At 41.6% G+C, this 13,924-nt stretch overlaps 2 protein-coding genes and 1 non-coding gene across 3 annotated transcripts in view; 1 reads left to right on the plus strand and 2 right to left on the minus strand.

Moving 5' to 3' along the window:
- Positions 1-291: 291 nt before the first annotated feature.
- Positions 292-3,696, plus strand: ERCC6L (ERCC excision repair 6 like, spindle assembly checkpoint helicase). Its single transcript, XM_023509006.1, has one exon. It carries the CDS (start codon positions 307-309, stop codon positions 3,694-3,696), a length of 3,390 nt encoding a protein of 1,129 aa, XP_023364774.1. The 5' UTR covers positions 292-306.
- A 3,237-nt stretch (positions 3,697-6,933) lies between these two features.
- Positions 6,934-7,040, minus strand: LOC111722674. The gene has a single exon (XR_002771389.1). It is a non-coding gene; the product is annotated as a U6 spliceosomal RNA (small nuclear RNA).
- Positions 7,041-13,407: 6,367 nt separating this feature from the next.
- The window catches only part of PIN4 (peptidylprolyl cis/trans isomerase, NIMA-interacting 4), a 13,395-nt gene continuing 12,878 nt past the window's right edge, over positions 13,408-13,924 (minus strand). Inside the window, exon 3 of the mRNA XM_003803451.3 lies at positions 13,408-13,583. Coding sequence (XP_003803499.1) covers positions 13,425-13,583 — 159 coding nt within the window. The 3' untranslated portion in view covers positions 13,408-13,424. The remainder of the gene's footprint in view (positions 13,584-13,924) is intronic.

Below are 13,924 nucleotides of genomic sequence, written 5' to 3' on the forward strand. Positions count from 1 at the left end.
AATAGATATGTGAAAGAGGCCAAAGAAGCAACTAAGAATGGAGATCTGGAAGAAGCATTTAAACTTTTCAGTTTGGCAAAGGACATTTTTCCCAGCGAAAAGGTGATGAGCAGAATCCAAAAAATACAGGAAGCCTTGGAGGAGTTGGCAGAACAGGGAGATGATGAATTTACAGATGTGTGCAACTCTGGCCTGCTGCTTTACCGAGAGCTACACGACCAACTCTTTGAGCATCAGAAGGAAGGTGTAGCTTTCTTCTATAGCCTATATAGGGATGGAAGAAAAGGTGGTATTTTGGCAGATGATATGGGATTAGGGAAGACTATTCAAATTATTGCTTTCCTTTCTGGTATGTTTGATGCATCACTTGTGAATCATGTGCTGCTGATCATGCCAACCAATCTTATTAACACATGGGTAAAAGAATTCGTCAAGTGGACTCCAGGAATGAGAGTCAAAACCTTTCATGGTCCTAGCAAGGATGAACGTACCAGAAATCTCAATCGGATTCAGCAAAGGAATGGCGTCATTATCACTACATACCAAATGTTAATCAATAATTGGCGGCAACTTTCAAGCTTTAATGGCCAAGAGTTTGTGTGGGACTATGTCATACTTGATGAAGCACATAAAATAAAAACCTCATCTACTAAGTCAGCAATATGTGCTCGTGCAATTCCTGCAATTAATCGTCTCCTCCTCACAGGAACCCCAATCCAGAATAATTTACAAGAACTATGGTCCCTGTTTGATTTTGCTTGTCAAGGGTCCCTGTTAGGAACATTAAAAACTTTTAAAATGGAGTATGAAAATCCCATTACTAGAGCAAGACAGAAGGATGCTACTCCTGGGGAAAAAGCCTTGGGATTTAAAATATCTGAAAACTTAATGGCAATCATAAAACCCTATTTTCTCAGGAGGACTAAAGAAGAAATACAAAAGAAAAAATCAAGCAACCTAGAAGTCAGAATTAGTGAAAAGAATCCAGATGTTGGTGCCACTTGTGAAATGCCCTCACTTTCCAGGAAAAATGATTTAATAATTTGGATACGTCTTGTACCTTTACAAGAAGAAATATACAGGAAATTTGTGTCTTTAGACCATATCAAGGAGTTGTTAATGGAAACACGCTCACCATTAGCTGAGCTAGGTGTCTTAAAGAAGCTGTGTGATCACCCTAGGCTGCTGTCTGCTCGGGCTTGTCAGTTACTGAATCTAGGGACTGTCAAATTCTCTGCTCTAGATGGAAATGAAGGGGAAGATTTCCCAGACATGGATCATATTGATCAAATAACTGATGAGACACTGATGGAAGAATCTGGAAAAATGATATTCCTAATGGATCTGCTTAAGAGATTGCGAGATGAAGGGCATCAAACTCTGGTGTTTTCCCAATCAAGGCAAATTCTAAACATCATCGAACACCTCTTAAAGAATAGGCACTTTAAGACATTGCGAATTGATGGAACAATTACTCATCTTTTGGAACGAGAAAAAAGAATTAACTTATTCCAGAAAAATAAAGATTACTCTGTTTTTCTGCTTACTACTCAAGTAGGTGGTGTTGGTTTAACATTAACCGCAGCAACTAGAGTGGTCATTTTTGACCCTAGCTGGAATCCTGCCACCGATGCTCAAGCTGTGGATAGAGTTTACCGGATTGGACAAAAAGAAAATGTTGTGGTTTATAGGCTAATCACTTGTGGGACTGTAGAGGAAAAAATATATAGAAGACAGGTGTTCAAGGACTCATTAATTAGACAAACTACTGGTGAAAAAAAGAACCCTTTCAGATATTTTAGTAAACAAGAATTAAGAGAGCTCTTTACAATCGAGGATCTTCAGAATTCTGTAACTCAGCTGCAGCTTCAGTCTCTGCATGCTGCTCAGAGGAGATCTGATAAGAAACTAGATGAACATATTGCCTACCTGCACTCTTTAGGGATAGCTGGAATCTCAGACCATGATTTGATGTACACATGTGATCTCTCTGCTAAAGAAGAGCTTGATGTGATAGAAGAACCTCACTATATTCAACAGAGGGTTCAAAAAGCTCAATTCCTTGTTGAATTAGAGTCTCAAAATGCAGGGCTCCTGATGGAACAACAAACAACTAGAAATGAGGGGACCTGGCTAAGAGAACCTGTGTTTCCTTCTCAAACAAAGAAAAAATGCCCCAAATTCAATAATCCACAGCCTCAGCCTTCACCTCTTTTAACCACCCATCACATTCAGGAAGATATCAGTTCCCAAATGGCAAATGTAATCATTGATGACCCACCAGAAGAGGGTGAGAAAGATGATCTCTCCAGTATTAAGACAAACATTACTATCCCGCAAGATGGTTGGCATCCATGTGAAAGTACATTTGATGCTGATTCTATAGCTACTTTCCCCAAAGGGTTTGAAAGTTTAGAAGAAACTTGGAATGACTCATTACTGGGATTGTCAAAAAGCTTTGCAACTGAAAAGGAAGCTCTACCAAAAGAAGCCTTACAAGAGGGGCCTACACAAGAGGCACCGCAAGAAGAACCTCCAGGAAATTTTAATTATTCGCTTACCAAATCAATCAAAGCTGATCTCAAGCCAAATCTGGATCAGCTAAAGGATGATGAGATTTCACATCAGCACAATCCCTGGCCCATTAATCCCATAACAAATGGAAATCAAAATACAGAATCAAATGTATCTGTTATTGAAATAACTGATGACTTGTCAGCATCCCATAGTGCACTGCAGGATGCTCAAGCAAATGAGGCCAACTTGGAAGAGAAACTTTCCACATCTTCACCACAATATGCATGTGACTTCAATCTTTTCTTGGAAGACTCTGCGGACAATGGAAAAAATCCTCCTAGTCATTCTTTAGAACATATGGAGAAAACAAATAGCTTATGTGACTCTGCAGCTAATTCCAGATCAGAGTTTGTACCTAGAAAAACATGTCTCAGTTGGGATTTTACTGAAAAAGATGATGAAGCAGAAGAAGTAATAGTTAATGTGAAAATCAGAAGTAAAGCGAGAAGGATTGTTTCAGATGACGAAGATGAAGATGATTATGATTCTTTTAAAGGTACCTCAAGCACAAAATCATTCCACACATCTCCCTTTCAATTCTCATCTGTGAAACAATTTGATGCTTCAACTCCCAAAAATAACATTAGTCCTCCTGGAAGGTTCTTTTCCCCTATAATGTCCAATAGTGTAAATAAGTCTATAAACTCTAGAAGATCTCTGGCTTCAAGGAGATCTCTTATTAATATGGTTTTAGAACATGTGGAGGATATGGAGGAAAGACTTGATGATAGCAGTGAAGCAAAGAGTGCTAAAGATTATCCAGAAGAAGAGGCAGAGGAAAGCAGTGAGGAAGCCTCTGAGCATACAGAAGAGGATCCTTCTGGAGAAACACTGTCTTCAGAAAACAAGTCTAGCTGGTTAACTAGGGCTAAGCCCAGTGCTTTAGTTCAGGAAACCTCTCTTACTGAGTCTGAGCCATTATCTAGTGATTCTCCCCAGGATGAAGCAGTGGAGTCTGTGAATGACTATGAAACTCTTATAATGCGTGGAAAAGAACTGAAAGAGTGTGGAAAACTACAGGAGGCCCTAAACTGCTTAGTTAAAGCACTTGACATAAAAAGTGCAGATCCTGAAGTCATGCTTATGACTTTAAGTTTGTATAAGCAACTTAAGACTTAAGAACATAACCTATGTATTATAAAGTGAAACTGAGTATGAGGTAATTTTTGTTTCTGTAATTGGATTCTTTGGTTGGAGGCATCAAATATTTAGACTTTGTTGTGAGAAAGATCTCAAAAAGCAACTTCTGTCTCTACCCCCTGGCTCTTGTCTCTTCCTCCCCCATATTCTGGTATTGTGAGTACTAGCTTAATATTTCTTCAATTGAATGTTCTTAAATTTTTTAATAGGCATATTCTATAAACCTTACATTATTTCTAGAGAAGTTTTTGTAAAATTATTCTGGTTTTCTTAATTTTACTCTGAAGGTGATCACTTTTGTACATCACAGTTCAATTAAGAAAATTAAAGTTAACTTTCTCTAATGTGTTTCATTCACTTTCTTTAACTGAGATGATGTCAAAGCCACAAGGGTTTGGTTGGCCCAGGTCCACTTGCACAAAGATCCAAAAGATTATTGAGATAATCTGAAGATTGTCAAGGAAAAGAAGACTTTTTTTTTTTAAAGGTGGCAGCAGCGGCTGCCTGCCCTCCCGCCCAGCGCTGCCAAGGAAAAGAAGAATTTTTAAAATGAAAGACCTTTTGTGGGGAGAGGCTGAGATCATGGGGTTTTTTTGTTTTGTTTTGTTTTGTTTTTTGAGGCAGAGTCTCATGTCGCCCTTGGTAGAGTGCCATGGTGTCACAGCTCACAGCAACCTCAAACTGTTGGGCTCAAGCCATTCTCTTGCCTCAGCCTCCCAAGTAGCTGAGACTACAGGCGCCCACCACAATGCCTGGCTATTTTTTTTTTTTTTTTGAGACAGAGCCTCAAGCTATTCCCCTGGGTAGAGGGTTGTGGCATCATAGCTCACAGCAACCTCCAACTCCTGGGCTCAAGCAAGTCTCCTGCCTCAGCCTCCCAAGTAGCTGGGACCACAGGGGCCTCGCCACAACGCCTGGCTGTTTTTTGGTTGCAGCCATCATTGTTTTGTCAGGCCCGGGCTGGATTTGAACCCACTACCTTAGGTGTATGTGGCCGGCGCTTTAGCCGCTTGAGCCACAGGCGCTGAGCCATGCCCAGCTATTTTTTTTTGTTGCAATTCGAACCCAACACTCTGTGTATGTGGCTTGTGCCATAACCACTGTGCTACGGGTGCTGAGCCATTTTCTTAGTCTATTTTTTTTTTGAGACAGAGTCTCACTTTATCACCCTTGGTAGAGTGCTGTGGCATAACGGCTCACAGTGACCTCCAGCTCCTGGGCTTAGGTGACTCTCCTGCCTCAGCCTCCTGAGCGGCTGTCAACCACCACAATGCCCAGCTATTTTTTTGTTGCAGTCTGGCTGGGCTGAGTTCAAACCCGCCACCCTCGGGATATGGGGCCAGCGCCCTACTCACTGAGCCATAAGTGCTGCCCTTTTTTTTTTTTTTTTGAACCGACAGGCTCACTTTGTCACTCTGGGTAGAGTGCTGTGGCATCACAGCTTACAGCAACTTCAGACTCAAGAGTTCCTATTGCCTCCGCTTCCTAAGTACAGGAACCCAGAACACCTGGCTGTTCAGGCAATCTACATGCCTCGGTTTCCACTTCCCAGAGTCGCTGCACCTGGCCCTTTTTTTTTTTTTTGAGATGGCGTCTCTCTTGCCCTGGGTATAGTGCCATGGCCTCATAGCTCACAGCAACATATGGAGAAAACAAACTGCTGGCCTCTCACATCGGCCTGCCAAGTAGGAGGTGCCCACCACAATGCTTGGCTCGTTTTTCTGTTTTTAGTAGAGATGGGGAGGGGGATCTCCTGCCCAAGCTGGTCTTGAACTGAACTTCAGCTAGCCTCTGGCCTTGGCCTTCCAGAATGCTAGGATTACAGACAGGAACTACCTTGCCTTGCCAGATCATGGGCTTTTAAAGGAGGGTCCAGGTGCCTTGGGGCAGCTTATGATGTAACTAACAAAGGGTTCCATGCTTTGGGGAAAGATGGTTGAACTTGGTTTCAAGAAGTTAACCCAGGGGGCCTTCAAAATCTCAGCTCCTTTGTCTTGCAGAAAATCTATCATTTCTGGGCAACAACTCGAAAGGTTAAGTAGTTAAGAGCGATTATAAAAAGAAAAGGGGGGGAGGTTACTGAAATTTGTTCAAAGAGTTGGTTACAATGATTCAGGCAAATACATATGGAAATTCCTTAGTTCAGGCAGGAGCTTCTCACAGTATTTCCAAATCTAACACATTTATTAACCTGCTATTTTAGGCTTTCAGTTTAATACAGGTTGAATACCCCTAATCTGAAATTCCCAAATTTGAAATGCTCCAAAATCTGAAACTTTCTGAATGCTGACATGTTACAGTAGGAAATTCCACACCTGATGTCTGATGAAAATGCAGGTGCATGGCAGTTTATTTAGTGTCTCCAAGGAAAAAAAGACCCAGCCCCCCTTAGCGGCAATATATACTTTCTGCTCATGCCCAGATTCTCCCACATGAGCCTGCCCACAATAAATTGGTTCAATATACACAAACTGTTTCGTGAACAAAATTATTTAAAATATTGCATAGAATTACCGTCAGGCTATATGTATAAGGGGTATATGAAACACAAATGAATTTTGTGTTTAGACTTAGGTCCCATCCCTAAAATATCTCATTATATATATGCAAATATTCCAAAATCAAAAACTCTGTTCTGGTCCTAAGAATTTTGGAAAAGGCATAGTTGTACAGCAGACATGTGTGATAAGGTACCTGGTACAAGGATTCTTTATCACTGGTAGCACCTGCCCTGGAGTCACTTTGCTGACTAGTTAGCCATTCTTCACTCACCGTCAATTGTGTTCTCCTTTTCTTCAAACCAGGTATCTTGTCTATTCTGATGTGTTATCACATTCAATCTTTGGATTGTAGACTGAAAAGGAGTTTGGTTCCCTCACAGAAACATAAAGTACAGTGCGTCATGCTGCACTGTCACCAGAGAAGGGGAACTGTCATTTATTAAGTACCTACTATGTATTGTGTTCTACACAGACTTTTCATTTAATCCTTACCAAAATCCTTTGAGATAGAGGGAAGGCAACATTCTCTTTCCTTTCCTTTCTTTCTTTCTTTCTTTTTTTTTTTTTTTGAGACACAGTATGTTGCCATTGGTAGAATGCTGTGGCATCACAGCTTACAGCAACCTCAAACTCTTGGGCTTAAGTGATTCTCTTGCCTCAGTCTCCCGAGTAGCTGGGACTACAGGCACCCACCACAACACCCGGCTATTTTTTTTTCAATATGGAATGCATCACGAATTTGCGTGTCATCCTTGTGCAGGGGCCATGCTAATCTTCTCTGTATCGTTCCAATTTTAGTATATGTGCTGCCAAAGCGAGCACAACCTGGCTATTTTTTTGTTGCAGTTGTCATTGCTGTTTAGCAGGCCTGGGCCGGGTTTGAACCCACCAGTCTTGGCACCGTAACCACTGTGCTATGGGCACTGAGTCAACATTTTCATTTGAGAAAATAAAGGTTTCAGGGAGGCTGTGACCTTGCCCATGGTGACATAGGGGTGAAACAGATTTTTAACCTTATATTATCTATAAATGAAAAGCGACTATAAAATACTGAAATACAACTATTTAGTAATAAATAGTAAAACCCTGTTTTACTTCTGACACCAAATGAGGTTTTCCTCACCAAGCAATTCTCTGCTTTTCTGCAGACATTAACTTGGTGCCCTACAATTCAATTCCAATTCATTTCTGATACTACCTAGAGCATCCAGACTCTGATGCTAAGGGCTCAGTCCCACAAGAAGGCCCTCACTTCACATGGCAGTTATAAGTATTAAGTCCCCCTGTCACACACTTCTATCCAACTTAGCTACAAACCCAAAGGGCCCTTTCCCCTACTCTCCCATCAAGTTTGATAATTTACTAGAATAGCTCACAGAACTTAGGAAAAGCTTACTATTTACTATTACTAGTTTATTATAAGCAACACAACTCAGGAATAGTGTAAAGGGAGAGGTGCATAAGTGCAAGTTATGCTGTTGGTGCACAGAACCACCCCCTTCAGGTACCCCAGCTCCTAACACCTTGACGGTTAAACAGCCATTGCTTAGGGGTCTTGAGATATCCCTTAGAGGGGCATGGTTAAGTAATTGGCCTTTGGTGATTAACTTGATCTCCAACCCCACTCAGGAGCTATCTAAGGGCCTCAGGCCTATAGTAGTTTCATTAGCATACAAAAGATTCGTCACCCCAGAGTCTAAGGGTTTTAGGAGTTAGATATCGGGTGGTGAGACAAATTTTATTACCCATGTAAGTTACTTGTGAATTATATGTACATTACTGTTCTCATATATTACAAAATATTATAAAGGTATGAGATAAGCTAAAATTTGAATAGGTTATCAATGGCACAAAATTTTGATCTTACTAAAATCAATTATTATTATTATTATTATTTTTGCAGGTTTTGGCTAGGGCTGGGTTTGAGCCCACCACCTCCAGCATATGGGGCCGGTGTCCTACTCGTTTGAGTCACAGGTGCCACCCACTAAAAGCAATTATTACTAATATTTTAGGGTAATGTGATTGAGGACGTATCTGTTTTTGAAAAATTAGTGTAACTTTGTCTTTAGGCAATTTTAGTCTGCATCTGAATCCAGCTCACTATTTTTCTATGTAGTATCCCACTGTGATGGAGGTGAAGGGAGTGACTGCACCCTACTACATCTTTTTTTTCAGTCCCTTCCAAACAGACAACTGTGGAAATTCAGCTAATAAATTCCTTTCTTCCTTGATTTAAGAAAAAAAATTTACATATGGTTTATTTGCCTGCCAGGAGGGGCCTATATCTATTTCACCTGAACGGTGAAGCTTAAGTCCTTAGTGTATTTCTCATTGAAGAAACAAAATGCTCTTTCTGTTTAAGTGTATGCTATGTATGACAACGTTTTGTTTGGGAAAAAAATCCTTGCACATGGTAAAATATTCAAACAATACCCAAGGTAAGGATTTTTTTTTTTTTTTAAATCGGTAGGACCAAGGTAAGGATTTTTAACCAGGGGTTCATGGATAGAATTCAGGTGTCTGAATTTGGATGAGAAAAACGTTATGTCTTTCCCCCCACTGCCCTGTAGCTGGAATTTAACATTTCTTTTCATTAATACTTCTACAATAAACTGCAGATGTATTAAGCAGTATCTGTGACTTTGTCATCAATAGAATTCCATGGTTATTGCAGATATCTCAAAATACCATTGATATTCATTACAATATCACTTTGGTTTTTAGACTTACCACTAGGTGTTACTTAATATATTAATAAAGAGGGACACACATATATTACAATATAAAATTTTTTTTAATCAAGATATGATAGCATGTGACTGGCAAAGTAGTTTACATAGGGTGGTCAGGGATGGCCTTGCTGTGGAGAGGACAGACATTCTGACGAGACTGGAAATACAAGAAGAAACCAGGTAGCTGGAACCAGTGCTTAGGTCTCATATGAGATCAAGCTTGGCGGGCAAAGAAGGCCAGTGTAGAAGGCGGCCGGTGCGGGTGGGGCTAGGGAGAGATGCGAGCCTGGGTGCTTTTGCGCGCAGGGTCTCCAGGGCATAGGGAGGGCTTGATTTTATCTATAAAGGGCATGGAAAGCCTCTGAAGGTTTTAAACAAGATTGGAATTACATTTTCTATTTGTTTTTACATTTTTATTATGTTTTAGGAAGAGCCTTGTGGTTACTGGGACCTATGGCAGATACTGAAAGTGGAGCAAGAGCCTCTAACATGCCAGCCAGCCTTTTCCCACTCAGGTCCCCAATTTCTCCTTCTACAATATCCGGTGGTAGGGAACCGGATCCTAGGGAGTCCACGGACAAAGACGGGCTGCTCACACACGCCGAGCAGGTTACTGCCCTAGGTAGAGCGCTTCCGCGTCTCTCCAGGCTAAAGCCAAGGTCCGATAACGTATTCGCACGGCCAACCAATCACAGCCCCAGCGGGCGGGAGGAACCGCCCCTACAAACCGCGCCGCCTTGGCCCTTCTGCCCAGGGCGCTCAATCACTAGGCGAGCAGCCAAGGGGCGGCACCATCACCAGTCGGAACCCAGTTATTGGCTGGTGGCCGTGTCGCTCTCTCCAAAGAGCGACGTGACTCAAGAGATTTAAACTTTTGATTACTGTGTTTCAAAACAGTTGACATCCTTTGTAATCTTACGTATTTTATTTTATGCCTTTAAAAATCAACAACAAAGGCTCGGCGCCTGTGGCTCAAGCGGCTAAGGCGCCAGCCACATACACCTAAGGTGGCGGGTTCGAATCCCCAGCCCGGCCCGCCAAACAACAATGATGGCTCAACTAAAAAATGGCCGGGCGTTGTGGCGGGCGCCTGTGGTCCCAGTTACTTGGGAGGCGGAGGCAGGAGACTCGCTTGAGCCCAGGAGTTGGAGGTTGCTATGAGCTGTGATGCCACGGTACTCTACCCAGGGGGATAGCTTGAGGCTCCGTCTCAAAAAAAAAAAAAAAATCAACAAAACTATCAAAAGGCTTTGCCACAAAAAAAGTTATAACCCCTGATCTAAGAGTATAAGGTAGAAAGTTTCTTTTGTGATTGCCATTCTCAGAGATAGTCTGTGTTACGTACAAGCACAAGTATAGACATGTATACATTTATATCTTTGTTTGAATGTACTTTTTTTTTTGAGACAGAGTCTCAAGCTGTCGCCCTGGGTAGAGTGCCATGGCATCACAGCCCACAGCAAGCTCCAACTCCTGGGCTTAAGTAATTCTCTTGCCTCAGCCTCCCATGTAGTTGGGACTACAGGTGCCCACCACAACACTGGGCTATTTTTTGGTTGTAGTTGTCATTGTTGTTTGGCAGGCCCGGGCTGGATTCGAACCTGCCAGCTCTGGTGTATGTGGCTGGCACCTTAGCCATATGAGCTACAGGCGGCTAGCCTATTTGAATGTACTTTTAAAGTATACAGGCCAGGTGTGGTAGCATGTGCCTATAGTTCCAGCTACTCCAAGGCTGAGGTAGGAGTTGCTCTAGCCCAGGAACCTGAGGTTGTGAGTGGTGATCAAATCACTGCACTCTGGTCTGGGCAACAGAGTAAGACTCTGCCTCAAATAAAAAAAAAGTACATGTGGTTTTAATCTTATACCTGAAAGTACACGTAGTGAAAATAAGATGAAGTCATTCAGGCTAGGGCCAACAAGACACCGCTGGTCTGGTCAGTTTAGGTCCTAAGAGACTTTTACCTCCTATCTCCCATTTTGTAAATTTAGCTCCCACCCTAAAGATGTCTATCTTGGGCAGTTTAGGTGGATTGATTTAGGAGATTAACTTTTGAATTGGAATGTTGTAATAAGTCACTGAGTTATGCTGATTATTATTTGGAATAGGGGTTGGTGTCGTCTTTGCTTTAGACTTTTATGTATAAAACTATGATTTTGGAAATGAGAGATAGAACAGTCTTAGAGAGGCTACTCTCATTGTTCTCCAGAATCCTGGACTTCTGACAAATAAAGTTTAGTGGACCTATCCCCATCTCTGCATACTGGCTGACAGTGACAAGCAGCCAGACCCTCTTAGTCAAGTAACACACCAACTATTTGAACATATCTGGCATATCTGCTCAATGGGGAAAATCTCATATGGAGGCATATTCTGCTGAGTGCTCAGAAATTCTTCTAAAGCGGGAAACTCAGGTCTTAGGTGAAGATGTCATCATATAAGTTGGCATAATATCAAATGCAGATGAAGAAAAGAATGAATGTGTGTCAAAAGAATAACTGTTAAGGCTTGGTGCCTGTGGCACAGTGGTTACGGCGCCAGCCACATACACCGAGGGTGGCGGGTTTGAACCTGGCCAGGGCCAACTTAACAACTGCAACAACAACAACAAAAAATAGCCAGGCATTGTGGCAGGCACCTGTAGTCCCAGCTACTTGGGAGGCTGAGGCAAGAGAATTGCTCGAGCCCAAGAGTTTGAGGTTGCTGTGAGCTGTGACAATACTGCACTCTACTGAGGGTGACATAATGACACTCTGTCTCAAAAACAAAAAGATAAATAAATAAAATAAAAAAGGGAGTTAAGGCTCAGTGCCCAGGGCTCCAGCCACATACACTGAGGCTGGCAGATTCAAACCCAGCTTGGGCCTGCTAAACAACAATAACAACTAAAACGAAAAAATAGCCTGGCACTGGGCAGGCACCTATAGTTCCAGCTATTTGGGAGGCTGAGGCAAGAGAATCACTTAATCCCAAGAGTTTGAGGTTGCTGTGAGCTGTGATGCCACAGTACTCTACCAAGGGCGACATAGTGAGACTATCTCAAAATAAAAAAAAGAAAAAGAAAAAGGGAGTTAACATGGAATAGCTATCATGTACCATGTACTGTGTCTGTTAAGATAACAGAGCTAATACCTGTTCTGGCAGATCAGAGTTGACTATCTTATAAAACAAGTGCTATCCAGGAACTTTATCATACATTAACCCATCTCTTTGATGCCCAATGTTTTCAATTGCATGTATAATTTGAGTTGATTTGCCTAAACGTGGTTTTTGAATTAATTTATGGGACATACTAAAAGATAAAAGTAGTTCTGGGAAGAAAGGGAATACAGGTCAAAAGGAATCTGCTTGACCATAAGTTTGGAAAATGCTTAGTTGCTCTGTAGGTGCTACTCGTGGGATGAGAAAAGAATTTCTCTAGGCCAAGACAGGAATATAAAAATATAAGTCTATTTTATATTAGAGATAAGGAAGAGTCAGGGGAAGAGATGAGGAAGAAAAAGAAGGAAGCAGAGAGCAGGGAGTGAGAGGAGGGAAGATGGGGGGTAAAGAGAGAAAAGGCGTGAGAGAATGGTACAGCATCCCAAAGAAAGAAAGGAGGAATGTCTACCCTGAGGTCCAGTGGGCAGATGAATTTAAGGGGGAGAAGGTAATTACAGCTGAATTTACAAGGTATTATGCCTGTGAAGGCTATGTCTGTTTTTCCTCCAGCAAGGTTGAAGACACATTTTTCCAGGTGTTATTGTATATCTGGGACACTTGGGAAAGACTTGAGGCTTAAAAGAACAAATTCTAGAAGACGAAGGAGCTGGGGAAATGTAAAGAGAAAGAATTTACACTTCCTTTTTGTCTAGTACCCTGTGGTTTGTGAAAACAGAAATCCACAAGGGTAGGGGGCTGGGAGTGGCAGGAGAAAGAAAGCAGGCAGAGAGATTTTATGCCTTGTTGAAAACCTATGAGTTTGGCTTGGTACCCATAGCTCAGTGATTAGGGCACGGGCCACATGCATTGGGGCTGGTGGGTTCGAACCTAGCCTGGGCCTGCTAAACAACAACAACAAAAAACAAACAACAACAATAGCCTGGTGTTGTGGTAGGCACCTGTAGTTCCAGCTACTTGGGAGGCTGAGACAAGAGAATCACTTGAGCCCAAGAGTTTGAGGTTGCTGTGAGCTATTATGCCACAGTACTCTACAGAGGGTAACAAAATGAGACTCTGTCTCAATATAAAAAAAAGAAACAGAAAAACTATGAGTTGATAATTTTCTATTATTTCACTATAAAGACTGACCATCCTTATACATACTTGACTTATCTTTGAGAACTGATAAATACCTACTGCAGTATGCACTAACCTATGCCCACTTTCTTCTGAACCTATTAAGCCCATACTGACAGTTCACAAAATATAAGGATTATCTAATACCTTTTAAAGAAACAAAATATATAAAACTTAATCAGTCTTTCATATGATTTATTTTCTCCCTTCAATCATAATAATATGATATCCAAATTTTGTCTTAACTGGTGGGTCTGTAAACACAGGTTTATCCATCCCACTTACAGGCAAGGCAAATGCTGCTTCTTGAAAAGGTCCAACCATGGACCCTCTGGTCATCCAACCCAAGTCGCCCTGAAAAACCAAAGATACATGTTATCACGTGGTCCTAAATAGGGAATAGTTCTACTGTAGCTTAAGAGAATTTCCCAACATGAATGCTAAGGTTAGTAAGTTTATTCATCTGGGGTGTACAGGAAAAGGCTCAGTAAGGACAAATAGGTATAGAAGTCTAATCCTAGAATGAATACATACGCATGAACAGTACTGCTGGACTTTGAAGATAGCTATACAAGTTTGGTCATGTAGAAGCTTAGACACAGGTGACCCTTATTCTACTATTCAAAAGTTGAACATTTCTGCTTTTAATGTCTTTGGTTTTGCTTTTTTTTTTTTTTGAGACAGAGCCTCAAGCT

The sequence above is a fragment of the Otolemur garnettii genome, unplaced genomic scaffold (assembly GCF_000181295.1).
Source record: "Otolemur garnettii isolate 467f Iridium unplaced genomic scaffold, OtoGar3 scaffold00306, whole genome shotgun sequence".
Taxonomy (NCBI): domain Eukaryota; kingdom Metazoa; phylum Chordata; class Mammalia; order Primates; family Galagidae; genus Otolemur; species Otolemur garnettii.